General features: G+C 34.7%; 1 protein-coding gene across 6 annotated transcripts in view; it reads left to right on the top strand.

Annotated features, from left to right (window-relative positions):
* The window catches only part of DNAJC13 (DnaJ heat shock protein family (Hsp40) member C13), a 159,034-nt gene that overhangs the window by 88,255 nt on the left and 42,888 nt on the right, over positions 1 to 27,891 (top strand). For 4 of the 6 annotated variants that reach the window (XR_015746067.1, XM_087947909.1, XM_087947907.1 and 1 more), the window contains 14 exons: positions 13 to 27; positions 1,029 to 1,111; positions 1,198 to 1,351; positions 2,838 to 2,941; positions 3,030 to 3,189; positions 8,899 to 8,961; positions 14,113 to 14,214; positions 14,587 to 14,691; positions 17,970 to 18,172; positions 18,717 to 18,801; positions 18,965 to 19,119; positions 19,886 to 19,931; positions 24,508 to 24,662; positions 24,860 to 25,061. Coding sequence is in view for 5 of the 6 variants with exons in the window: in XM_087947909.1 (XP_087804035.1) it covers positions 13 to 27; positions 1,029 to 1,111; positions 1,198 to 1,351; positions 2,838 to 2,941; positions 3,030 to 3,189; positions 8,899 to 8,961; positions 14,113 to 14,214; positions 14,587 to 14,691; positions 17,970 to 18,172; positions 18,717 to 18,801; positions 18,965 to 19,119; positions 19,886 to 19,931; positions 24,508 to 24,662; positions 24,860 to 25,061 (1,632 nt within the window). In the remaining variant the exon portion in view is untranslated. The remainder of the gene's footprint in view (positions 1 to 12; positions 28 to 1,028; positions 1,112 to 1,197; positions 1,352 to 2,837; positions 2,942 to 3,029; positions 3,190 to 8,898; positions 8,962 to 14,112; positions 14,215 to 14,586; positions 14,692 to 17,969; positions 18,173 to 18,716; positions 18,802 to 18,964; positions 19,120 to 19,885; positions 19,932 to 24,507; positions 24,663 to 24,859; positions 25,062 to 27,891) is intronic. The other 2 variants (XM_087947910.1, XM_087947908.1) reach the window with 1 other exon arrangement.

Raw genomic sequence — 27,891 nt, 5'->3', positions numbered from 1 at the left:
AAATACAACTAGGATAGAAACAATATGGTGAGTCTTTATTCCTTTCTGCAAACTGCCTTGAATTAGCTTAGTGTATAGCAACTTGTCTGCCAATATAAAATTGATGAAAACTATTGCTTGGTTAAGATTGGCTTATTATTGATGTTTCAGCTCTATAAAAACATAGAAGTCTTTGTTTGCTAACATATCTTATATCTTGGTTATGCTTCTCCAAATTGATTGCCTTATATTTCCAGTTATTTTCATAAACATTGTAAAGAAGTTGCTTTCTCACACATCATGTAACAATATAGTCAAGTGGTTTTATACCATACTTTTGCAGTGAATTATTCAGATTCCATAACAATGAAAAGGAAGCTACAGGTAGTTCTTGACTTATGACTACAACTGGGACCAGAGTTTCCTTTGTAAGTTGATGCAACCATAAAGCAAATCATCTCATGACCAGACTCAATTTGACAACCGTTTTTACTTTGGCCATTAAGCAAATAACTGCAGTTGTTAAGTGAAGCATGGGTTCATTAAGTGAATCAAGCAGTTGTAAATTAATCTGGTTTCCTCAATTGATGTTGCTTCTCAAAAGGTAGTTGGGAAGGTTACAGATTGTGATCACATGACAGCCAGATATGACAACCAGTGTTAATGGAATTTGGTTTCCAAGCATCTGAATTGTGATTACATGACTCTGGAGTGTGACAACTGTAACTTTAAGACATCACCTTTAGGTTGAGGTTGGTTTAAACTATCATTAAACAAACAGGTCGTAAATCAAGGCTATCTCTAGTACAAAGCAGAAACGTTTGAGGCCATATTTACCTCATTTCTTAATTTTTATAAAATTGATCCATATTGATATGATGGCCTATCCTGCCTCACTGCTTAAGATGGGGAAAAAGGTATTTACGATTTTGAAGAAAGCTGCTACTTTTCATAAAAGGAAAGCTTCGTATTTCCATGAAACGCATGAACTCATTTCACTGTATGTTCAGTTACTTTCTGGACATAATTTGATTGACTTTATTTTGTAGAACCTCAATCAGAAGCCAGTAATACTGAGGAAACGAAGGCAAAGGATAAAAATTCAAGCCAACTGGGATCTCTTTTATTACCGGTAATCAATTCAGAAAGAAATGGTGTGCCTCTTTATTACTTTTAAAAATTATTATTTATAATCTGTTTCTTACGCTGTTTGTATAGATTTCTCCAAGATCACGCTAGATCCAATTTGATCTGGAATTTCAAAACAAGGGAAGAATTAAGAGATTCCTTAGAGACTGAAATGCGGGCATTTCAGATTGACAGAGAACTTGGCAGTACCAATGTCATTTCCTGGAATCACCATGAATTTGAAGTATGTCTTCATCTGATATTTATCCCATGAAATTAGAAGCTTAGTTTATTTTGAATCTAAATATCTTTTCATCTGGGTCTGTAGTGCCATTGTCAGATCCGTAAAAGTGATACTGCTATTCAGTTGGGAGAAGGGGGGGTCATAAATTCAATTCATTACTATTGCCTGTGACAACTACTATTTTATAATTTGTATCCTGGTGCCGGAGTGCCCTGTGATTTTCTCACCTCTTGGGGAATGTGGTAGGCAGGAGGGCCATGTGGGTTGTTTCATTTTGAAAGCCAGCGGAGATGGCCATGGGAATGCCTGCTTATCTCTTTCTCAAAGCAGCCAGTACAATAACATCTTCACATCTATGGATTGGCTGAATCCGCATCTGGCTAAAGGGCGGGGTCTCTACTGCTTTAATTCTACTTGTCTTGCCTAAGGGTATTCAGACATTGCTTTGAATGTATTGCTGTCACTTCTGCTTAATAAAAGGTTCCTTTTGAAATACTTCATTTCAAAAGTCTTCACTTTCTTAAATTAGGAGGAGAGACAATCCTTACAGCCTTTTCTAAACTATTAGTACATACAATTCTGATAAAAATTATTTACAAAGATACAAATCAGAGCCCTATCTATTTAAAAAAATCCTATTGGAATTATAATCATTGGGAGTATTATAAAAGCAAGAAAATTTAGCCTATCTAGTTAAGCCCAATATGCTTAACTAGATAGTCCTGGATATCTATGGAATTGTCAAGTGGCTTCTGCTGATACACTATGATTATGATTCAGATTATTTCCATCCTAAGGGATGTCATCTACAGAGTCCAAAGAGTTAAGTTTCTCTGTTGCTTCCTCACTTATTGGAAATAGTTTGCCCCTTGAGATCAAAGTAGATCTCCTGGTATAGATTAAAGAAAGTCATGGAAACTGGACTTAAAAAAAAAACATAGGGCAATATCTGAGATAAATTAGAACTCTCACCTTTACCTATGGTTGACTTTTTTTTTTTGCTTTGCCTTTTGGCCTTGAACTTTTTAGTAATTTTTTGTTATTTCTTTTTTTATTATTTTACTTTATTATACTATTGTATTTTGACCTTTTTAACTGTAGAAGTGAATGTAAGTTGTTCAGAGTTATCTTCAACTAGAAAAATATGTTAGCTCCAGCAAATAAACAAAATAAATTTTGCTCAAGTTCCTGTGATGTCATTTCTAGAATAAGATTTATTAATCCTAATGGGTAATTGAGATTGTTATTCAATTACTGATTGCATTATGGTATCACATAAAAATAATAGTTGTAAACAAAAAAAATCATTTCTTCAGATATGTACAATTCCCAATAATAAGCAAATATTTCTCTGTCTTCTACACATGATCTTTCTTACAAACAATCTCAATTTTGTACAAAAAAATTCTGAGATTTTATTATATTAATTTCATTTCTCACACATAGACATTATATTAGAACCTTCTCTACTTTCTCTTTGTAAAAGGTGAAATATGAATGCCTGTCAGAAGAAATTAAAATAGGGGATTATTATTTGAGGTTGCTTTTAGAAGAAGATGAGAGTGAGGAAAGTGAAGCAATAAAAAAATCGTAAGTTGATATTATCTTAACATTAAAAGTTACATTTTAGATGTAAAGACTTAAGTCTTAAACCATTCTTTATCCTTTTTCTTGACAGGTCTGAATTTTTCAATGAGTTGTATCATCGTTTCCTGCTCACTCCTAAAATAAATATGAAATGTCTCTGCTTACAAGCCCTGGCTATTGTATATGGAAGATGCTATGAAGAGATAGGTCCATTTGGTGATACTAGATACATTGTAGGGATGTTGGAAAGAGTAAGCATTTCCTAATTATTGCACAGTTTTGGAAAGCAGGTAGTAAATGTAATTTATCAATGCCTCCCTCCAAATTTGGCTAGCAAGCAGCTAAGATTTGTCTTTGAATATTTTTCATGAGAATATAAATTGATATTTTCTGAATTTCTTTAGCATAGACATTACTAGAACATGTTTTTATAGTATCTGTTCCTGTGTTTCAAAGGGATTAAAATATGTTAGCTAATCATGAATTGTAGACAATAAAGCCAGGTCGAAAGATACATTTTGTAGATTTTGCCATAATCATAATAACATTGTTCTGAATCCCTTATTTGGATTGGTAAGATTTATGTATTGTGGGATTTACCAAAGAAGTGTCACTACCCCAGAACATTCATTTTATCTTCTTTTAATATAAATTTTATTAAATATACAAAAAAGAAAAGACATTTAAAAATAATAGTGAACGTGGTGCATACATCCTGACACACATAATTGTTTTACATCATTAATTAATAAGTATAAGAATAATACAAATTTACATATATACATAAACTTTGGTCATTTTTGATAATCTTGTTCTTTCCTTTTTTCCAAGCAGTGGAAAAACTTCTCCCAAATTTTATAATAATCAGATTCGACCTTATCTTTTAATTCTTGGGTTACTTTGTCCATTTTGGCGCAGTTATTTCCATCTCATCCGGGGTTTCGTTACATTTCCAATTTTGAGCATAAATTAACCTTGCAGCTGTGGTGACATGGATTATTAAATATATTACATCTTTATTATATTTTCCCACATTAATTCCCAGTAGAAAGATTTCAGGTCTGTATTTATTTTAATTTCACACATCTATCTATTTCTGAATTTTTTGCCAATAATTTTGGGCTTTCTTACAACTCCACCATAAGTGATAGTATGTTCCGATTTCCTTATTACACTTCCAACATTTGGGGGATAACTTAGGGTACATTTTTGCCAATTTTGATGGTGGGATATGCCATCGGTAAACCATTTTATAGAAGCTTTCTTTAAACGGTACCGCCAAGGTTATTTTTTTATTTCTATTCCATAAGGTTTGCCAATCATCCAAATTTATAGTATGCCCAACATCTTTCATCCAGGCCAGCATTGTTTCTTTTACCTTTTCTTCTTCTAATTTACATTCTAATAACACTGTATAGATTTTTTTTAATCAATTTCTCATCTGTTCCCAATAATATTTCGTCGAATTCTGTTTTCTGTCTACTAATTCCCCATTCTTTCATATCTTTTCCATAGCTCGATTGTAATTGTAAGTAAGCCCACCATTCTATCTCTAATCCCTGGTCTTTCAGCTCTTGCCTCGTTCTTAGTTCTCCTTTCTCATTTAAGATGTCCTCATATGTAATAACTTCCCCTTGGCAAAGTAGATGTATATCAACACTTCTAATGTGGATAGCCAAATTGGTACTTCAACATAAATTTGTCGTTTGGTTTCATTCCATGCATTTAACAAGATCTGTCTAATTTTGTGCCTCTGGAAACATCCATGAACCTGTTGTTTATCCTGCCAAAGGAAAGCATGCCACCCTGCCTGTAGATTATATCCTTCTAGAGTTAACATTTTTTTATTCTTAACATTTATCCAATCTTTAACCCAAGTCAGAGTTGCCACTCTATAATACAATTCCCAATCAGATAGGCCAAATCCTCCCCTTTCCATCACATCTTGCAACAATTTTAATTTGATTCTGGATTTTTTCTTTTGCCATATAAATTTCAATACTAATTTGTCCAAATCGTCCAAAAAAATTTTTTTTCCAATTTTAGGGGGGCATTTTGAAAGTGAAACAATAATTTCGGTAGTATATTCATTTTTATAGATGCAATTCTACCCATAAAAGATAATCTTAAATTCTCCCATTTTCTCAAATCTTCCGTTATTCATTTAATTAATGGTGTATAATTATCCTTAAGTGTTGCGCATCTTTCCGAAATCGTAATCCCCAAATATTTAACTTTATTTGTTAATTGGATGCCCATTATCTTAGTTAAAATTTCTTTTTGTTTGTCATATTTTTTGTAAGTATTTTAGTTTTTTCCCTATTAATTTTTAGCCCTGCAACTTCTCCAAATTTTTCTAATTGTTCTATAAATTTTGGTCCTGAATTTTGTGGATCTTCTAAAATAAAAACCAAATCAGTGAAAGCTTGTAATTTAAACTCTTTCTTTTTTATTTTAATCCCTTTATTTCCATTTCTTTCCTGATTATTCTCCTTAGTACTTCTAGGGTCAAAATAAACAAAAGTGGCGATAATGGGTATCCTTGTCTCATTCCTTTTTTGGATTTCAAATTTATCTGTTGTTTGGCCATTCATCAATATCCTAGCTTCCTGTTTATTGTATATTGCCAAAGTCACATTTAAGAATTTTTTTCCAAAACCCATATATTTAATTTGTTGCAAAATGAAATTCCATTTTACATTATCAAATGCCTTCTTGGCATCTAAAAACAATAATTCCACCTGCTCGCCACTATTCTCATAATACTCTATAACATCTAAAATTGTCCTTATATTATTCTTAAGATGTCTATATGGGAGAAACCCATTTTGGTCCATATGAATAATTTTTTTGAGTCTATCAGCTATTATAGTTATGAAAATTTTATAATCCACATTTAAGAGAGATATCGGTCTATAATTTCCTATAATTGTCTGATCATTTTTTTTTCTTTAGGGATAATTGTGATTGTTGCTTCTTTCCAAGATTGTGGGATTTTTGCTTCATGTAGGACCTCATTAAATAATTTGAGCAATCTGTTAGTTCAGCAGATAGCCCATCTGGTCCTGGGGCCTTACTATTTTTTGCTTATTTATTGCCTAAATCACTTCTTCCAATCTTATTTTTTCATTCAACATACTGTTTTCTTCCGAAATTCTCGGAAATTCTGCTTTCCTTAGACATTTTATCACCTTTTCTTCCATTAAATCATCTTCTTCCTTTTATAAGTTCTCATAAAATTTCTGAGTTATATTCCCTTTCTCCTCTTCTTGGTAGCATATCTTCCCTTGTTTATTTCGTAATTTGGTGATCCATCTCTTTCTATTTGTTTTTTCATCTTATAGGCTAGCCATCTTCCTGGCTTATTAGCATTCTCAAATGTATTTTGTTTTGTCATTTTCAATTTTTGAGCTAACTCTTCTTTCTCCAACAGGTTTATTTTATGTTTTGTTAAGTACATTTGTAATTTTATTTCCTTTTTTTTTTTGTTTTCTTTGTAATTTCATCTCCAAATTTCTATATTCTGTTTCTAATATTCTTAGTTTTGCTTCTTATCTTTATTGTTTTTGACCATATAATTTATTGTCACCCCTCTCATAAATGCCTTCGCTGTATCCCAAGAGTTTTATAGGGATGTATCCTCTTCTTTGTTTTCTTTATAAAGAAGAGCTTCATTTCGTTTTCCATTTTAAATTTAAAATCTTCCTCTTTTAAAATTGCTCTTTGCAATCTCCATCTTGAGGGTTTGGTTCGACCTTTCCAGCTAAGTTTAATATAACTATGATCTGACCACAGGTTTGTTTCAATTTCAATATCAATTATTTCTGAGATGAGTTTCTTGGGCATCCATACCATATTTAGTCTCGACCAGGACTGATGTCGGTTTGAATAGAAGATAAATTGCTTTTTATCTGGGTGGTGGTCTCTCCATGCATCATAAATCTTAACTTCCCTTGCCAAATCATGGAAAATTTTTGGTAATGTTTTTTTCTTTTTTATTCTCCTGTTGTCATCCTTATAATCCAGTGTTTTATCTATGAATGCATTAAAATCACCTAACAGACAATTTTTTTCAGATTGCATATCCTTAATTTTATTATAGTTTTTGGAAAAAACTTTCTTGTGGACCGTTTGGAGCATAAATTCCTACCAGAAGGATCTTCCTATTTTCTAATTCTATCTCCACCATCAATATTCTACCTTCCTTGTCTCTAAAAATTTCTTTAGCCAAAATCCAGTCTTTTATGTATAACACCACATCCCTTTTCTTTTGTTCATCTAATGACGAGAAAAGTTTCCCTAATTTTTTATTATCTAACAGATATTTCTGTTTTTCTTTTATATGTGTACTTCCTGTAGGGCTGTTATATCCGCATTCAAGTTTTGTAGATTATGATTTTTTTTTTCCTTTTCACCAGACAGTTTATGCTATTAATATTAATCGATACCAGTTCACATCTCTCTCTTATCTTATCTGTTTCTTTGCCTAGTGCTTCTTCTTGTTCTAATTTCCTTAGGTTCTGTATCCATTCTTTCATATTCCTCCATTTTTCCTCATCTTCCATATCTTCTATCCTTATTACTTAGTGAGCTTCCTTCCGTACTTGTAGCTTCTATTCCTCTTTCTTCTCTCGTATCTTTTTCTTCAACCGCTTCTTCTGCTTCTACTTCTTCTTCATTGACAAATTGCTGATCATAAAATTCTTCCGCTCTGTCAAGTATGTCTAATCAATATCTTTTCTCCTGCCAATTGACCATAATTCCCTCCGGTGTCAACCATCTAAAGCTAACATTGTATTTTATAAGTTTCGTTGTCAAGAAGTGATAGGGTCTTAAGTCTCTTATTTTCATCTATAATTTGTATCTTTTAATTCAGTCCTTACCGATTCCATCTCATTTTTCAGATCTTCATGGTTTTTCAACAAAATTTCTTGCATACACAACACTAGGCCTTATAGATCTTTTATAGAGTTTTGGCAGCATTTCATCAATAGATGGAGGGACTTGCCGCTGTTACTGTTGTCACTGTTTGTGTGGGTATTTTTTTTCTGGTTCCTATCTTAAAGAGTTTTGTATTACTAGTTATTTTAAATAGCTTTACTACAATGTTATTTTTCAACCACCTCTCCCAATTCTTTTCTTCCCTTTCAGAACCCTCCACTTCTATAGGTCCTTATTCCTTGACACAAAGATACATTTTGTAGATTTTGCCATAATCATAATAACATTGTTCTGAATCCCTTATTTGGATTAGTAAAATTTATGTATTGTGGGATTTACCAAAGAAGTGTCACTAGACTAAATTAATTACTCCAGAACATTCATTTCACCTTAAACAGTCATGCACAGAGTTAATTGATTCCTTGCAGACAATTGTGTTGTAAGAAATTCTAAACATAGTCAATTTACCTATACTGCATCCTCCTCCAAATAAACAAACAAATGGGAAGAAAAGCAGCTGAAAAATCCTTCCCATGACCATCTGCTACAAAAACATGGCAGCATAAACACAACTCCCATATATTGCCTGGAATGGCTAAGCCATTCTGTTGACTGACTGCCAGAAGAATGAGAAGCTGGCTGGTCAGTGGTCATACTGCAAAACTTTGCCCATGCTCTCTAGGCATAAGAATTCATGGGATACTAGATATGTATTGGAGGAAATAAGCAGAGCTATGTGTTTCCCAGGGAATAATATTTGATTTAACTACTGTGATATTGTGATTTCTTTAACCATTGCTTTGATTGGGTTGATGGCTTGTCTTATTGTGATTGTTGTGGAAACAAAGCTACTATTTCCAAAAGTCATAGTATTTTTATTATTTTCAGTCTTTGGAGATTGCAAGATAATCATATTTAAGTATGTTACTAATGATGCATTAAAGGACACTGGAATAGCATTTAATCACACATTTTTCATGCTTTTTCTGTTAAAAAACAAGGCTTATATTTTTTTATAGTGCATTGACAGACTGGAACGGGATCGGCTGATAATATTCCTTAACAAACTGATTCTTAACAAGGTGAGCAAGAATTCAAACAACTTGCATTGAAAGTGCTAGCCATGTACACATCTGTCTATAAACAACTCAAGCTTTTTATTATTTTATAAATATAAAATAATGAAAAACATATGTTAGAATAGAATAACAGAGTTGGAAGGGATCTTAGAGGTCTTCAAGTCCAAACCCCTGCTTAGGCAGGAAACCCTATACCATTTCAGGCAAATGGTTATCCAATCTTTTCTTTAAAACTTCCAGTGTTGGAGCATTTACAACTTCTGGAGGCAAGTTGTTCCACTGATTAATTGTTCTAACTGTCAGAAATTTTTCCTTAATTCAAGGTTTCTTCCAACCATTGCTTCTTGTCCTACCCTCAGGTGCTTTGGAGAATAGCTTGACTCCCTCTTCTTTGTGGCAGCCCCTGAGATATTGGAACACTGCTATCATGTCACCCTAGTCATTCTTTGTTCCAGCAACCGTTCATCATATGTTTTAGCCTCCAGTCCCCTAATCATCTTTATTGCTCTTCTCTGCACTTTTTCTAGAGTCTCAACATCTTTTTTACAATATGGTGACCAAAACTGGATGCAGTATTCCAAGTGTGGCCTTAACCAAGGCATTATAAACTGGTATTAATGCTTCATGTGATCTTGATACTATCCCTCTGACTATACAGCCTAGAACTGGGTTGACTTTTTTGGCAGCTGCAGCATACTGCTAGCTTATATTTAAATGATTGTTCACTAGGACTCCAAGATCCCTCTCACTGTTACTACTACTGAGCAAGGTACCACATATACTGTACCTGTGCATTTTGTTTTTCTTGCCTAAATATAGAACCTTACTTTTTCACCATTGAATTTCATTTTGTAAAGATAGCACCCAATGTTTAAGTCTTGTCAAGATCCTTCTGTATCTTAAACCTATCTTCTGGAATGTTGGCTGTTTCTGCTAGCTTGGTGTCATCTGCAAATTTGATGAGTTCCCTATCTATCCCCTTGTCCAAATCATTGATGAAGATGTTGAAGAGTATTAGGACTAAAACAAAGCTTGGGGTATTCCACTGCATACTTTCCCCCATGTAAATGCAGTTCCATTGAGGACTACACGTTGAATATGATCGGTCAGCCAGTTATAAATCCATCTAGTGGTAATGCTATTTAATCTACATTTTTCTATTTTATCAAGTAGTAGGTTATGGTCTACTTTATCAAATGCCTTACCGAAGTCCAAGCAAATTATATTGACAGTATTCCTCTGGTCCACTAATTTTGTCACTTTGTCACTTTGCAATAAGATTGGTCTGACACGATCGTTTTTTACAAACCTATGTTGGGTTTTGGTTATTACTTTGTTTGCTTCTAGGTGTTCGCTGTTTCATTGCTTTTCCAGTATCTTCCCGGGTATTGATATTAGGCTGATTGGTCTGTAGTTTCCTAGATCTATTTTTTTCCCTTTTTTGAAGATGGGAACTACATCAGCTCTTTTCCAATCCTCTGGCAGTTCTCCAGTGCTCCAGGATCTTTGAAAGATATAGTTCAGTGGTTCTGAGATCTCATATGCCAGTTCCTTCAATACCTTGGGGTGTAATCAATCTGGTCCTGGTGATTTGAACTCGTCTAGGGTGGACAGATGCTCACTTACTATTTTCTTCCCTATTTTAACTTGTGTTTCTAATCGGTTTTTTTGGGGTGCTGGGTTGTTGGACTATTTTTCCCTTTGTGTAAAGACAGGTGCAAAAATGAGTTGAGTAGTTCTGCTTTCTCACGGTTGCTTGTCACCTTCTTGTGATTTTCTCCCAGGAATGAACCAGTTGTTTCTTTGTTTTCTTGCTTTTAACATGTTGGAAGAAGCTTTTTTATTATTATTTTGTTGCAAGCCTTTGTTCATTATGAGTGTTAGCTTTCCTCACTTCATCTTTGCAGGCTCAGGCTATTTGCTGATATTCTGCTTTAGTTATGTGTGCCTCTTTACACTTTTTATACTTGTTCTTTTTGTCTTTCAATTTATCAGAGATTTCTTTACACAGCCATGCTGGTTTCTTTTGTTATTTTTCTTCTTCATTGGTATTGTGCTAGATTGGGCTTTTATAATCTCATTTTTCAAAATTTCCCAAGCTTCTTGTGTTGTTTTCCCCTTGAGGATTTTCATCCATGGAATCCTTCCCAAGCTCTCTTTAAGTTTATTGAAATTAGATCTCTTAAAGTCCAAGACTCTAGTTTGACTTTGTTCTATTGCTTGTACTTGCATAATATTGAATTCCAATATCGCATGATCACTCCCCCCCACCCCAAGGTTCCTGTAGCTTCATCACCTTCTATCATTTCATCTCAGTTAGTGAGAATTAAGTCCAATATGGCTGATTCCCTTGTTCCCTTCTCTACTTTTTGGGAAACAAAGTTGTTTGCTAGTTTTGACTAGAACCTGTTTGATCTTCCACTTGGTCCAGTTGATGTCAGGGTAGTTAAAATCCCCCATTACTATTGTGATGTGCTTCCTATATACCTTAATTGACTAGCAAAATGTTCGTCTATTTTCTCTGATTTGGTGGCCTATAGTATACACCTATGGCAGTATCATTTCCCCTCTTTTATATTGATCCAAATGCATTCAAGGCGGTTTTGTTGTGCTCTATTTCTGTAGAGATGCAGTTATTTCTTATATATAGGGCAACTCCATCTCCTCTTATATTTGGTCTAATTCCTCTAGCTGTATGTTCCATTTGTGGGTTTCATCCCACCAAGTTTCCGTAATGGCAACAATATCATATCTTCCCTCATTTACTTGACTTTCTAATTCACCCTGTTTATTATTCGTACTCTGTGCATTGGTATATATAATTCTATTAATGATGATATTATAGCATGTAATATGTAGGCTTTATTTGTATGTTTTGTAACAGTAAAGACAACCATTTGATAGAATTATTTTCCAGTGAATGGATTAATTTCAGCTTGATGTTTTGTTTAAAGAGTATTTGAGACAAACTATTTTGGCTACATCTTGAGTAGTGTTATTTGTGATGCTGAGCTTGTCAGCTGGATAGCTGATAGCCCTGGTTCAAAATCCAAGCACCTCGCAACAGGGTGACATCTCATTACTTGCTCCAGCTCCTGCTAACAGGGGAGTTAGCTAGCAGTTCAAAAGCATGCAAATGCAAGTAGATAAATAAGTACCACTTTGTTGGAAAGATAACACCATTCAATGCACCTGTATATGAATAGTAATCCTGGTTGCATGACCATAGAAGTGTCTTCAGACAATGCTGGCTTCGTCAGCTAATAAATGATGATGAGCACTACCCCATGGAGTCAGGCTCAACAGGATAAAGGAAACCTTTACCTTTCCTTTAATATAATTTTTTGATAAATAAAATGCAAATAGGCTTAGGGTCATAAGAAATGTAAGATAATACAGATAGATCTCAGTTAACAACCATAATTGGGACCAGGAACTCCATTGCTAAGTGATATAGTTGTGAAGAGAAAAATAATATGACCTTGCTGACTTCAGCAGAACTTCTAGTTGCAGTTGTTAGAAAAATCACTTGAGGCCATTAAGCTCAACATCACGCAATCATGACTTGTGACTTTCTGCTAGTTTTTGTCTTTGTCAAAAGCCAGTGGTGAAGTTCACAAGTGATGACTGTAGGACCAGAGGTGGACTCCTCATAATGTAAAAACCGGTTTGCCTAGTGCAGAATTGAAAATGTGAGTGCGCATGAACCAACTAATCCTACCACTGCTGGTGCCTCCCCTGGCCATTTTTCAGGCTGTTTTAGAGCCATTTTTGGCTGTTTTCTGGGCCTTTTTCTGGTGAAGAACAGCCTGAAAAAATGGTCCGAAAATGGCTGTTTTGGGGCTGTATTTTGGGTCATTTTTCATCCATTTTGGGCTGTTTTCCAGACTATTTTCAGCTGTTATATGGGGGAGGGGGAGAGATGGGGGAGGAAGGGGAGAGATGAGAAGGAAGGAGGAAGGTGGGGTTAATCCAGCTTTAGTTTAGCCTCTTTCAAAATTGCCTGCACAGGTATTGTCAATCCAGAAGTATTGTCAATCCTTTTCCTTCTGCTATTTATTTATTATTTTTGGGGTGCAAATGGGCTTTAATTGTAAATTGCTTCTGAGAAGTCAATGGGATTTATTGCCTCTGCCACCTCAGGTGTGAAATGTTATGACACAATATATTGATTTTTAATAAGCTCAATGTCTTACTTTCCTTGGTGATGGGAGCAGAATGCTTTGCTGGTCTCTCTCCATCCTTTCATTCGGGTGGGGTTGGCATTTGCACCTGGAAGCTTCATTTCTGGAAGTGTTGCATATAGACCCAATGCCTGGGGAAAGGGAGAGTGGCCGGGAGGCGGGTCATTAGGGCAGAGAACCAGTTGTTAAATTATTTGAATCCTACCACTGATATATACTTGGGTGGGCTGCTACCGGTTCTCACCAGTTCGGGCAAACCAGTTCTCACCAGTTTGGGAGAACCGGTTGTTAATTTTATGGCCAGTTCAGCGAATGGGCAAATCCCATCCACCCTGCCTCGCCCCTCTCAGGAGACATCGCGCAGCCCATTTTGGATTGAGGGTAAGTACAGGGCCCATTCAGAGCCCGGGGAGGCCGGAAACGTTTTTGCCCTCCGGAGGCTCTGTTCTGACCCAGACCAGGTTCTAGGGAAGCAAACACGAGACAAAGGTAACAGCACAACCTTTTAATGTTTCTTTACGAATCCCATTCCTTCCCGGGTAAAAGGCTGCTTCAAACCAATTAGCTCCAATAAGATAGAGCCTTGCCAAGGTTTTGCAAGGATGCCAAGAACAACAGATAACGTTACTAAGCAATAATTTCAACACAAAGAGTCTCCAAACACCAACTCAGATATTCCTATTGTCCACCAGGCTTGAGTGTAAAACTTCTTTGCCTTCTGCAAAGAACTGCAGTTCTTCAATAATTTATTGAAATGTAATATTTATTACTAATAAAATCAGTAAATGATGTAAAATGAAAGATTAGAAATAAATGAAAGCTAGTTCCAATTTTATCAACAGAACTCTTTATTTCTAAGTTTGAATTTTTTTCTTTAAGATTAGCATGCCTTACAATAAAAATTAGACCAGAAAAAAATCATTTTTAAAAGTATGTGATTTCTTATAAATTCTTTACACTCTTATTACAGAAAAATGTTAAAGAGCTTATGGATTCAAATGGTATCAGAATCCTTGTGGATCTGCTTACTCTGGCCCATCTTCATATAAGCAGGGCAACAGTACCATTCCAAGTATGTCATTTTAATTTTTTTAAGCTTTGTATAAATACAAATAAATGCAGGTTCTTATAAAATCAAAAATATTTATCACATTAGAATTAATTTAAAACTTAGCCAGTTCAAAATTGGGAAGTTATTTAATGTATTTTTTTAAGACTTGGGTTTGATTACTAATTGTGTCATTTAAGACACTTGTCATATAAAGTTTATCCGCCCTTCCCTGTATAGTTAAGTTCTCATCCTTTGGTCCAGTAACTTGAAAAATTGATGAGTCCGACTATGTGTACATTTTCTAACAATACAGTGACATTTGTACATATAAATTGGTTCTTAAACTAAACTATTTTCTAGTTATGTGATGCAAAACTTACTTTTCTTTTTAAGAGCAATGTTATTGAAGCAGCACCAGATATGAAAAGAGATAGTGAAAAAGAATGGTATTATGGCAATGCAGAGAAAGAGAGAAGAGGCCCATACAGCTTTAATGAGGTATCTTTCAAGAATTTTGTTTCATATTGAAAATAATATAGTGTTGGCTCATGGCCTTGTAATCTTTCTCAGAAAGTATGTTTATAAATTATAAACTCATATGTGGGGTCCTCAGTGCTCTCTGAGCTTGGTGGTTTTCTTGCATTCATTATTGGCATTGGCATTGTTTCATTACCAAATTAGGTAATATCATCAGTGCTAGTAGGGATAGGAGTTTCCTCTTAATATATATTCTAGTGGCTTGCCCTGTCAGTTTTGGGAATGGTCTTGGTAGTTCATTGGTTGGGTTGTTTATTGTTAGCTGTTTACTGTTAGCAGTTCCTTGATTGGGATATAGAGATAATATGTATTTGATGTGAAATGAGGCAGGAGAACATTTGATTCAGCTATGCCACGAACAACAGCTAAGCATAATGTACATATGGTTTGAACAACCCAAGTGGCGACTATACGCTTGGATTTCACCAAAGGGTAGAACATCAAAACCAAACTGACTACATATTATGCCATAAGAGGTGGAAAAGCTCCATGTTCACTGTGAAAACATTCTGTAATGCTGATTGTGGTTCAGATCATGAACTGTTAACTGCCAAGGTAAGTTTCAGATATTGCAATGTCAAACATACACCCACAAGTCAGAAATTTAATGTTAAGAAGATTCCCTGGCATATGCAGTTGAAGTTAAGAACAGATTTGAAGTGTTCAACATCCCAGAAAGACAATTAGATGAGTTACGGGCCAACTGTCATTAAAGTAGACCAAAACATATTACATACAGTCACAAAAGTAGCCCAATTGTCACATATTGCATACAAGAAAAAAACAAAATTGGCCAGATGGATATAATAGTACAAACTGCAAAAGAGAGAAGGAAAGAAAAAGCCATTGGTGACAGGGAAGAAATGCAAAGACTAAATGCAAAAATGCTCCACCAAATCTGAATGTACCGGCTCTAAAACTCTTGTTGTCTGCCTTGTGCTACTCTTGCTTACTGGGAATGCCTTGGACTTCGATGTTTTGCATACTGCACAAACCAAATATGCCTTACATCCCTTTAAATGCAATACTTCTGCATACTGCTCTCTCTTTTGAACAAGTTTAAAGTTGGCATGATTAAGTTTCCTGTGCAAAAGATGAACACATGAATCATGTTTTGCAACATTGCCAAATGTTTGTGCACATTGAACTTTTTTGCCCTGTAACATATAAAGGTTATCATGCTTTATGCCTTTTGCACATACAATTCCATTTTTCTTTATAAGACGCTGTCCATTTACAAATACGGTCTCCTTCTTTGTCTAAACTAGAGACACTCAGCAAATTATGTTCCATTTCTGGCACACATAAAACATTATTAAACCTTGTTTCCAAATATGGAATTTGCACACTGCCTCTTCCAATGACTTTAGCCTTCTTGCCATTTGCCAAGGCTACTGTGTCTCCAGCAGCTGCATCTATCCTGTAAAACAATTTAACATTATTAATACTTGTTTGGCTAGCACCACTGTCTATTAGCCATTGATCTCTCCTGCAATAGCTGACTTTGCAACAGCAGCCTCTCAGTTAACTGTCTTTCTTGCAAACTGCTTCTTCTGTCTTGCAAACAGTCCCTTTGCAAACAGTCTTTCTTCAAATGAGTTGTTTGTCCACAAATGAAGCATGGTGTCTGTTGTTGGGCTTTCTGCTTAGCTGTAATCTGATATCCCCTGCTGCTCTTTTCTTCTCTGGAGACAGCCAGTCTGTGGAATTTTCCATTCTGCTCCTTGGGCCCCCTCCTCAGGGATTTCTCCTCATGGCTAATTGAACAAGCTTTAAGGGCTTCTAAATGCAGCTCCTGCTCCGGTTTGCATTCAAACATTAAAGAAAATAATGTCCCAAGTTTCATCTAGGCTGTTCAAAAGTAGCAGTATTTTCTGAGATTCAGGAATCCTCATCCCACACTATTCTAACTCCATAAAGTTTGTATATGAACAAAATGCTGTTCTACTGAATCTCCTGGCTGCAAACGAGCTCTATATAACTTTCTTGATGTTGGGATGTTACGATGATGTTACGATGTTGCATGCAGATACACTCACATGAACAGTCCCCAATTTATCCCAGACTTCCTTTGCAGTCTTTAAATCAGTTACATTGATAAACTAATCATCTTCTAAACTTAAGATGATATAAACCAATGCTTTATCATGCGGTTTCTGATCTGCAGCATTCAATGGTGCCTGGGTGGATTTTCAACAATATTCCAAAGCTTTTTAGCTTTTAGGAAACATTCCATCTTTGCAGCCCAAAAACATAGTTCTTCTGTCTCAAGCGGGGTAGAGAGCTCTCTTTATTTTTTTCAGTCATCCTGCAAAGCCTCTCGCCTTGTTTCTGACTTTTAAAACAGACAGACTTTCAGCTTTAATTACAATTCAGTCTTTTTCTGGGCCCATAACCTGTAAATTCGGCACCAGAAAAGTATGGCTGAGGCTTCATTTAACTTTTTTATAAACACAGGAAGTAAATTTAACAATACCAGTTGTAGATTTCTCCAACATGGAGCAAACTCAAACAGAAGCAGATATGTTACAGGTTCAGAGCAGAACAGCAACTCAGGAGCTCAGAAACAGACATCAGTTTCACTTTCATTCAGGAGGCAACCAAGCAAGTTTCATTTCAATAGACAGACTCAGAGCTTAACATAGCTTCAGAGCTGCAGAGCTTAATATAGAGCCACACCTAGGCTACTTCTAGTTTCGGTCCTCATTGGCTGATTTTGTTACCATGCTCTATTCCAGTTCATGAATATACTCTGACATAAGGTGTTCCTAATTTGGGGTATTCTAAGCAATTCCTATATTGTTTTTTAATATGTACCCCCTGCAGAGCTTCCTCTATCAATTCAGCCATTATTATTTCTAAATCTTCTTTGGTCTCTGTAACATTTTGAAATCTTAAAAAAAATGCTGCACGATCCATCTCCAAGTGTATAAGTGAATCTTCTAAGTCTTTATTTATCACCATCACCAAATCAGATATTCTAATGAACCTGGAATAATTGTCTATTTTTATTCCAGAAATTTTGATTTAGCAGAGATTTGGGCTGTTTGATTAGTCCTTTAGATTTGTTCAGATTGTTTTACTGTTTCATCTTTGGCAAGATAAGGTACACATCTGCTTACATGGACTAATATAAACATGATTTTAAATATAGTCACTACTGTTTGCAAAAACTGAACATTTGTCAAAAGTACTGTTCCAAAAACAGTATTTATTATAGTATTCAATTTCTAATTCAGATGCAGGAATTGTGGACAGAAGGAAAATTGACTTCAAAAACACGCTGCTGGGCCCAAGGCATGGATGGGTGGCGACCATTGCAAGTTATTCCTCAGTTGAAATGGTGTCTGCTGGCCACTGGACAAGCTGTGCTAAATGAGACAGATCTGGCTACACTTATTCTCAACATGCTTGTCACAATGTGTAGCTATTTTCCCAGCAGGTAAGGAGCTTAGATTTCAGATCGCTAATATTTTTCATTATTGCAAAAGTCTTAAAGCAGGGGTATCAAACTCGATTTCATTGAGGGCCACATCAGGGTTGTGTTTGACCTCGGCCAGGGGGGCGGATGGGTGTGGCCAGGATGGGCATGGCCAGCTCAAAGTCACTCATGGCTTGAGCGCTCTGCCAGTGAAAACAGCTCGGGAGGGCTGGTCCCTTGCTGTTTCTAGGGTGGTCCCACGGGCCAGATCTAAGCACCCTGCAGGCCGTATCTGGCCATGGGCCTTGAGTTTAACACCCCATCTTAAATGATCCATTCCTGGGAATGAAGATAGTGAAAAACTGTTCAAGAAGCCATTCTCCAAAAAACATAATTCTTCACTGTAAAGGAAGTCAACCTCTATAATATGTTGAGCTAGTAAAGAGTTTTTTCTAGGAAAAAACAAGAATATGAAGCACAAAAGAACATCTGCTATTAGCCAAAAGACAATAGAAGCAAATGATTTTGTACAAATATACTGATTAGAAAAATATATTTATTTCAGAGATCAGGACAATGCTATTATAAGACCTTTACCCAAGGTGAAGAGGCTTCTCTCAGACAACACTTGCCTTCCTCATATCATTCAGGTAAATTGACATTCCATCTTGCTTTTCAGGCATATTTTATTTCCTGCTTAATTTTCAACATACTCCTCATGTTCATGAGTTTTTTTAAGTGAGTAATGTTTTGGATAGTTACTGAACAATATTTTAATTTTTAAATAAATATTTAACTTTTTTTACACTACAGCTTTTGCTGACTTTTGATCCCATTCTTGTTGAGAAGGTTGCCATATTACTCTTCCATATCATGCAAGACAATCCACAGTTACCTCGTCTTTATCTCAGTGGAATATTCTTCTTCATTATGATGTACACTGGTTCCAATGTGCTCCCTGTTGCAAGGTGAAAACAAAATTTCCATATTAGTTTGAGTAACATGCAATCTAGCAATCCATAAGTCTTTTATTTTTGATTTAGCATGCTGTTCAATCCTAGATCAATATGGAAACCAAACTTTTCTTAAAGGTCAGTCAAAAGATCCAGCCATTTCCTGCTTATTTTTTCCACCTATCCCTAGAAGAAATGAGAAAGATACAATATACAAACAGCAAGCCTTGAGTACACAAACCAGAAATTGTAAATCAAAAGGATTTCAAATTGTGTTTTAATGCGAACCTTTGTATTTCATAAAACCATTTTGTTTTATTGTAAACCATTATTTCTTTCTGAGGATAGATAGCTTTACTCTCCATATTATCTCTTGGCAATACATGCAAACTAAGCCATCATATTGTAGTGGTGATTAGAGTCAATCTGATGATAACGCATTCCCTAAATAATATAGTATTAAATTACTAGTAAGAGTTAAAGTTTAGAGCATTCTTTCTCAACATTTTTTTCCCAGGGAAACCCTTTGAAATAATTCTCAGTGAATGTTTGCATAAAAATTTATCTAAAGCTCATGGTATATTAGCATGATCAATAAGCTGAATTCTAACCACTGTGAACCTTAGCATTATAAGATGTGCAAACTTAGAAAACCTTTTTTTAATCATTATTTCTCACTGAACCCTAAGACTGCAGAAAATACGTGAGAAATGCTAGCTTAATAGAAGCACTTGAATTATTAATAATTCATGGCATTTAATCAAATACATTTATCTTTTAGATTTTTGAAGTACTCACACTCAAAACAAGCTTTCAAATCTGAAGAGGTAAGATATATTAATAGTAAAAACGAACATTTAAATTTTCTGCAAATAAGCCAATCCTAATATTGTATTAAGCATTATTTTGATTATTTGTACTCTCTTAACTTTTTGCTGCAAACAAAATATTTTTACCTTTTACTAGCTATAATTGCTGATCTACTGATAATAAAATTTATCTATCTATGTAATTATTTTACACCAAAGAATTCTGTTTATATAGTGCTCAAATAAATTATTTTGTTAAGTTATAATGAGAGAAATCAACTCTAAAGAAACTAAATAGGTTAATGTAAAAAAAATCCTCAAGAAAATAATCTAATTATTATAATTTAATTATGATATATTGATAGAAAGGAAAATTGAAGAAATATTTGTTTTTAAATATTTGAGCAAAATAGAATTCTGGGTAATGGAAATAAATTGCTTAATGGAGGAACAAGTTGGATTTAAACTGGAGCACTTCACAATAGACATTTGTTTTATTTTATGCCCTCTGATAACAAAACAACTAATTAATAATAAGAAACTGTTTACCGTCTTTCTAGATGTCAGTACTGTTTTTGACTCTATGAACAGAAACATTTTGTGGAAGAAATTGGCTAAGTTAAGCATGAAATCCAGATTCTTACTCTTACTTTTTTTTCTTGGTCAGAGCCCTATACTCAAACACTTGTTTGTAAGCCTGTATAGATGTTACTGCTTCACCAAGAGCTTATCTACCCATAGTCGTGTTGGACAGAATTGTATTCTGAGCCCCGGTACTTTAATGTTCAAAAGTAGTTAAAAGATCCATAATAAATTCATTAATATTCTTCTGTATGCTGATGATATAGTTCTTTTTTTTTTTTTTTTTTGAACAAATTTTATTAATTTTTAAAGACATACAAAACATAAATACACAAACACACAAAACATAAAATCATAAAAAATCTCTTTTCTGAAAGTTGCTTAGTCCCGGGTTAAAACTCTTGGTACAGACACAAATTCAAATTCATATTCATTTTACATACCATTCCATATCTTATTAGCATTTTCAATTTTCTATATAACTTCTCCTCTCTTTTAAATTTTCTCAGTTTTATTTTATTTATCTCCTCTCAATTCGAATCATAATATTTATTATTCTTTGTCTGTTCTATTTCCAGCTATCCATTTATCTTTCTTCTTAAAAAAAAAAAAAAACTTCTCCTGTACACTAAATGGAGTATTGATGCCTTTATCTCTTTCCCCTATATTTATAATACTTAATATAGAACACATAACTTACATTGGGATTCTGTCTGGTACATTCTAAAATTATACAGTATTATCAAAACCAATACAAATCTATTCATTGATATTGATATTCATATCTTAAATATTTAGCACATTACTTTTCAGTTAAATCACATACTTTTATGGGAGCACCTATTTTCCATAGTTATTCACCCCCCACATCACATATTATAGATCATTATTTCATTACGATGTTCCCCCTTCTTCTACTTCAAATCTCTCATTTCTCAAAAAGTTTCACTAGGATAACATAGTCTAATCATTAATATTAACAATAAGCATTTTACCCATTTCAATTAAATATCATGCCTTTGTGGGAACACTTATGCTTTCCAAAATTGTTCCCCCCCCCCCCCCACATCACATATCTTAAATCATTATTCCATTACAGTACTCCCCTTTTCTTAACAAAAATTTCACTAGATTATACTAAATATTTTATCGCATTTTAAATTACATATTATTTCCAATTTTCTATAATTATTTCTAAATACAAATATAGAAATACAATCTTATGTACCTTTCTAGAATCCCTTTTTCAATAAAAATTTATCCATTATCTCTAAAAACTTTTGCTTCTTTACATCTTGCTCCCCACCATTAAGGCTTCTCATTCCTTCCTTTCTCCCTTGCTTCTTCTTCTCCTTGTCCTCTTTACCCCCTTGTCTCTCCATCTCCCTTTTACTCTGCTTTCCCCCTTTCTGTTGTTTCCTAACATAATATCCCCTTTTCACCTTATTCTTCTCTTTTTGGGTTGTTTTTCCAGGTCTTAAAGTCTTCTTTTCCCTTTTCTCTTTCTTTTTTCCTTCTCCGACCAAAGTTATTTGTTCATCAAAGAGGGCTTCTTCTTTGTCCCCATCATCCTGTTGCTCATTCAGCTTTACATAAGTACAAACCGCCATTTCTAAAAATTGAAAAAGAGTGCCAAGGACATCTTTCCCTTCTTGCTTTTCTTTTTCATATTTTTGATATACAAGTTTCAGTCCATCCACAAGTGATGCCATTATGTAGAGAAAAAGTTTTTCCAAACAACCACCCGTGCTTTTAGTCAGAAATAATTCTCAAAAGTTCCAAAATCACCACACAATCCAAACAAGCTGTTCCTTTTAAATACTTTCTCCTTCTTCACTTTCTCTTTCTGGGGTTAAAGTTTAGTCACAAAGTTCCCTTTAAAATATATCTTTTAGAAGTCTTATTGATGTTTAGTAACTCTTTAGAATTCTAGGCAATCTTCTCCTTATTTTCAAATTTTGCTCCAATTTTTTTTTCCTCTCCCCACTCACAGCCAAAAAGATTTTTCCATCCGCTGTCACGTTAGGAAGGAGAGTGAAATGAAAAAAACAAAAACTTTCCCTTTAAGAATATTCGCAGCTTGTAACTCTCACTGGAAACAATGTATCCTTAGCAGCCTTCAAGCCCCCAGGGCACTTTCTCTTGCCTTGTCCCGGTTGAAAGCAACTTTCGTAATTCTTCCAACTTTCTCCCTCCTGCTCCTGCTTGTCCGGCTGCAGATTTCTTCGTGGCGGCCATTGCTGACCGCCGCTCCTCCGCCTTGGGAAGAGGGGGTTCTGCCGGCTGGGGAGGGGGTCTGCGACACCCCCAAGCCCCTGTCTGGATCCCCCCTGTCTTCAGCTGCCTCTACGGGGCAGCTATATCCCCCAGATCCAAACGGATTGGGGGAACCTTGGCGGGGAATGCAGCAGGGATCGTGCAGTATCGCGAATCCCTGCCGCTGCCGAAACCTTGCAAAACCGGAAGATGATATAGTTCTAATGGTGCACTCTCAAATTGACCTGAAGACTAATGTGAAAACTAAATATCTGCTGTGCTGTTAACTTTCTAAATATCAATAAAATCAAATTTAAAATGATGGTATTTAGCAAAAAATAGGATGAAATATAATTGGCAGATAAATGAGGAACCTATTGAACAAATGATTTTTTTAACTTACTTAGGAGAGATTTGTACTGAAAATTTTCACAGCAAAAATAATCCCAATTCTGACTTACGATGCAGAATTGTGGGACCTTACCAAAACTACCTCATATGAACAAGATCAGAACTGTTTTTAAGAAACATTCTAGGAATTGATAAGATCATGTCAGCCCTCCAGGTCACAGTAGAATCAGATATCCACTTCATATATAACCAATTCATAATTAAAGATTTTGCATATTGGCAGAAGATCCATTCAATGGACTGTTACAGACTATCCGATACATGTTTAGCGGAATAAATAAGTATGGCTCAGTCCAATTCCTGGATAATCCAATTTTCCAAAATTATTTCACAGCATGGGTTTTCCATCCAGTATTTATTCTCAACTGTCTCCCAGGCAAGGGAAATTTTTAAAACATAAAGTATTTAAAAGATAGCAGACTGATATACATTTACTAAAAGAAATAGTTCTTTTACCTAAGAACAAGACTATTTTTCAACTTGAAAAATACCTGTCAATAAGTCTAACCCAATCCTCAAAAATAGGCTATTCTAGCATTGGATTTGAATTGCTAGATTTCATGGACAAATAAGGATATTTCTATCATCTGCCATATCATGAGCGGACATCTATATGTGGTGTCTCAGCCATCGAACATATATTGTTTGTCAACTATATGCCCCTCTTAGCCTTTGATACTTAACATCCCTCTTGAAAGCACAACTCACTGGAATCTATACATTGTGAGCAGAACTGCTAATTTTATAGTTGGGGCATTTGGTCTAAGAATCTGTTATATTGAGGCATCCTATAAAGATGATGAATTTACCTGAATACTGATTCTTTGTATTTATATTTACAACATATAAACATATATTTTATTTCGTTTCTATATTTCTATATTTTCTTTTTATCTATTTTATCCTGGACATGTATTCTGTATTTTTATTTTTGCTTTATATTTATATGGTTTGCTATATATTTATATGGTTGTAGGTCATAAGGCTAATCAGTCAACAAACTATCTCATAGTTCAAGTAAATAAAGCTGCAGTTCAGTCATTTTGGACCTGCTAAATTTCACATCCTGTCAACTAATATTAAAATCTGACATAAATAGGTGGGCATCATGATGGGTAAAGCAATTATTTTGCTATTTTTATTAGGTTGTAAGCCACTTAGAGCCACCTGTAGGTGAAATGGAGAGCATTCAAATATAATAAATATCTCAAACACTTAAGAATAAATTATACTGAATGTCTGGAAAAGTATTCACGATTTTGTTACTAGAAAATAAGAAACTTTTTAATACATATGTTAGCATGTTTATTTACACTTATTTCTGTTCCTGGTTTCTTTTTTTTAGGCAAAAGGTCAAGATATAGTTCAGAGAAGCATCTTGGGGCATATCCTCCCAGAAGCTATGGTGTGTTATTTGGAAAACTATGAACCAGAAAAATTTTCTGAAATTTTTTTGGGTGAATTTGATACTCCAGAAGCCATTTGGAGCAATGAAATGAGGTAATTAACTTAACATATCCTGTATAAAACAAAATACATTTTTCATTGTATTCCCATTGACAATTGCTGCCTATAATTAATTCATTAGATGTCTTTGCAGCTTGTCACAAAGTAGCAGATTTAATGTCTGATAAGAAAATCAATTCCTGACAGAATGTTAATGTTTCTTTGATTAAAGAGATATTTGCAATTTGCAGGCGCCTAATGATAGAGAAGATAGCGGCACACCTTGCTGACTTCACCCCTCGTCTTCAAAGTAATACAAGAGCACTTTATCAGTACTGCCCCATACCAGTTATCAATTATCCTCAACTGGAAAATGAGCTGTTTTGCAATATTTATTACCTCAGACATCTTTGTGATAAACTTCGGTTTCCTGATTGGCCAGTTAAAGATCCTGTAAGTCAATTTGTGGTCATCTTTGTAGTTTCTAACATTGGGGATTTGTATGCCAAAAAACATGAGATCATGGCTGTCAGGTGATCATGCTCCAATTGTTTATATGTTTAATTTAAATTAATTGACATTGTTCTTTCAAATTTTCAAAAAATATGAAATAAAGGAAAAATAAGATAATAGTTTATTCCTCTTCATTCTTCCTGAAAATAACTCTTTGAAAGAGCTTTTGTGACCATGTTATTGAAAATGAGCACCATAGCCATTTATCATTCGGAAGACATGAAAAGTATAATATAAGGAATTTTTAACAAGAGCCCTCTCTCCCAAACTAGAAAATTCTCTTTATTAAATGTTTTTATTATGCATTTTCCTTTATAATACATCATATTTTCAATTTTACATTGACAGTCCATCTCTTCATCTCTTTCCTTCCCCTCTGCTTCCCTGTCCTTCCCTCTTCTCTCCTCCACTCCACTTCCCTCTCCTTCTCTCTCTCCTCCTCCTCTCCCCTCTCTCCTTCCCTCTCCTCCCTTTTCCTTTCCTTTCCCCTCTCCTCTTCTCCAATTCCCACTCCTTTTTCCTACTCCTTTCCTTCCATCCACTTCTCTCCTTTCCCCTCTCTACTTCCTTCTTCTGTCTCCTTCCTTCTCTTCTTCCCTCAACCTTTCTCCCCTCCTCTCCTCTACTCCACTTCCCTCTATCCCTTCATCTCCATTTCTCTTTCTTTCCATCTCTTTCTTTTTGTTGTATATAAATTTCCATTTCCCTACAAAGTACAGTGTATTTTCCAGGTACAGTCTCTTTCAAATATAACTATACATTTTCTTGAGATTACATTAGAAGAAAACAAACTTAATATCTACATGAACAGTGTGTTGATAGCAATAATCATTATCATTATAGTAACATATTGATAATATTTGTTCTCTGCATTAATAATTTTTCAGTATTTAATTACTTATTCTCTTAACCTTTTATTTTCTCTTTTGCTTCTGTTATCTAGCTATTGATAGACACATACTGTCATCTTTAAGTTTCTAATCTACTTAATGCTTGGCTGTTGTTATATAGCAAATCTATTAATGATAGCAGTATTAATCATAGTTATAATAACATATTGATAATAATTCTTCATATTAATAATTTTTCATTATTTGATTAATCATTTTCTTAACCTTTTAATTTCTATCTTTTTCTTCTATTATCTAACTATTGATAGATACATACAGTCATCTTTCAGTTTCTAATCTATTTAATACTTCAATGTTGTTATATAGAGATATACGTAGTGCTATTTTACCCATTTCTTGGTTCTGCGTCTCTCCTAGTTCTACACACAACTCCTGGCTTAAAAGGTATTCTACATCTATCCCCCAACTCCTGCCCATTTTCCCCCAAAAAACTTTTATTAACTTTTTGGCACATCTCCTTCACTCCTTCCCTGGGATCTTGTCTCTTCTTGCCTCATTCGCATTCAACCCAGGTATTTCCTCTATCTCAATCACTTCTTCATACCTTTGAGTCTTCAGAAAGCCTTTCACTGATTCTTTCCTCACTTTTGTGAGAATCTTTTTGTGTAACCTCTTTTATATTTTGGTCTCTTGAAGTACGAAAAATATCTAAACTATAATTTGCTTTTTCTATTTTGTATGTTTTTACTATCTCCTCTTTTTAATCTTTTTGTATCGTTTGTCATATTTTTCCCCGTCTTCTCTTTTTTTCTTTTCTATTTTCTCTTCTATTTCCTGAGATCCCTATTCTTTATTCAGTGCCGTTTGTTCATCGCTCTCTGGTTTCACAATTATATCTCGAATCAATTGTTTTATCTCCCTGTGGTTTCTTGTCATCTCTTCCTGAAAGTTTTGGGACATTAATAATATTAATTAATTAATTAATTAATTAATTAATTAATTAATTAATTAATTAATTAATTAAAATAAATTTATTTCTCCTTGTGACATTTTGCCTTGTTTTACTTTACCTTAAAGTTTTACCCAAAAGTCTTTCAAAATCCCAATTTCTTAATTGTCTATCATACCAAGAGGGGAAAAAAAGAGCCAATATTCCAGCAGTTCACAGATCACTCTGTTGATTAGTCCATTAGCCATCTCTTCTTAGTCCACACTCACACTCACATACTGCCCATCAGATTTGTCTCCAAACAGCAAGTATAATCAATTGCAGATGTCTTCAGCTTCTCTTTTAGACATAACAGATCTTAACTTATTGCTTACTCATGTCTGTAATGTCTTCCCCGGCCAGGAGGCATCTCTTTTAGTCTTTTTTCTCCAGTTCAGCTGCAAATATGGCCCCGATGCTATTTTCTTTTTATTTTCTTGTTTTAATCATTTTTCCAAACTCCTGCACTTCAAGATGATAACCAATGCATAGTGCAATATTTTAAAACAGTTCAGTTTGCTGAAAAACTAGCCAGTCCAGTCTAATCCCTTGTCTTTAATATTTTTAACATTTTCTGTTTGTTCTTTCTTTTCTGGGTCTAATATTCACCCCCAATTTTTAGTCGCCGCTTTTCTTTGTGGCTCGGGAAAAACCCTACTACCACTTCAGTTGAGTCTCACTCTCCTTAGAGGGTGCTTTACGGAAAATTTCACAGCAAAAATTAGAGATTTCTCACTCACATTGTATACACTGTTGCAAGATCTTTTCAGCTGTCACGGATTTGGTTCAGCCATTATGCCCATCCTCTCTTCCACCAGATAAAGGGGTTTTCTTTGGGTCAAACAAAGAGACTGCACTCTCCTCGCTACTTCCAAAGTACCCCCTCTTTCTTTGTCACCTCTCCAGGGTGACTTGGCCCTATATGGCTTCT

This window comes from Notechis scutatus, chromosome Z, assembly GCF_049901735.1.
Source record: "Notechis scutatus isolate UNSWTSFEM ecotype Mainland chromosome Z, rNotScu1.2, whole genome shotgun sequence".
NCBI classification, from domain to species: Eukaryota; Metazoa; Chordata; class Lepidosauria; order Squamata; family Elapidae; genus Notechis; species Notechis scutatus.
Note: the sequence above shows the minus strand (reverse complement) of the source record. Positions and strands in the feature narration are given on the sequence as shown.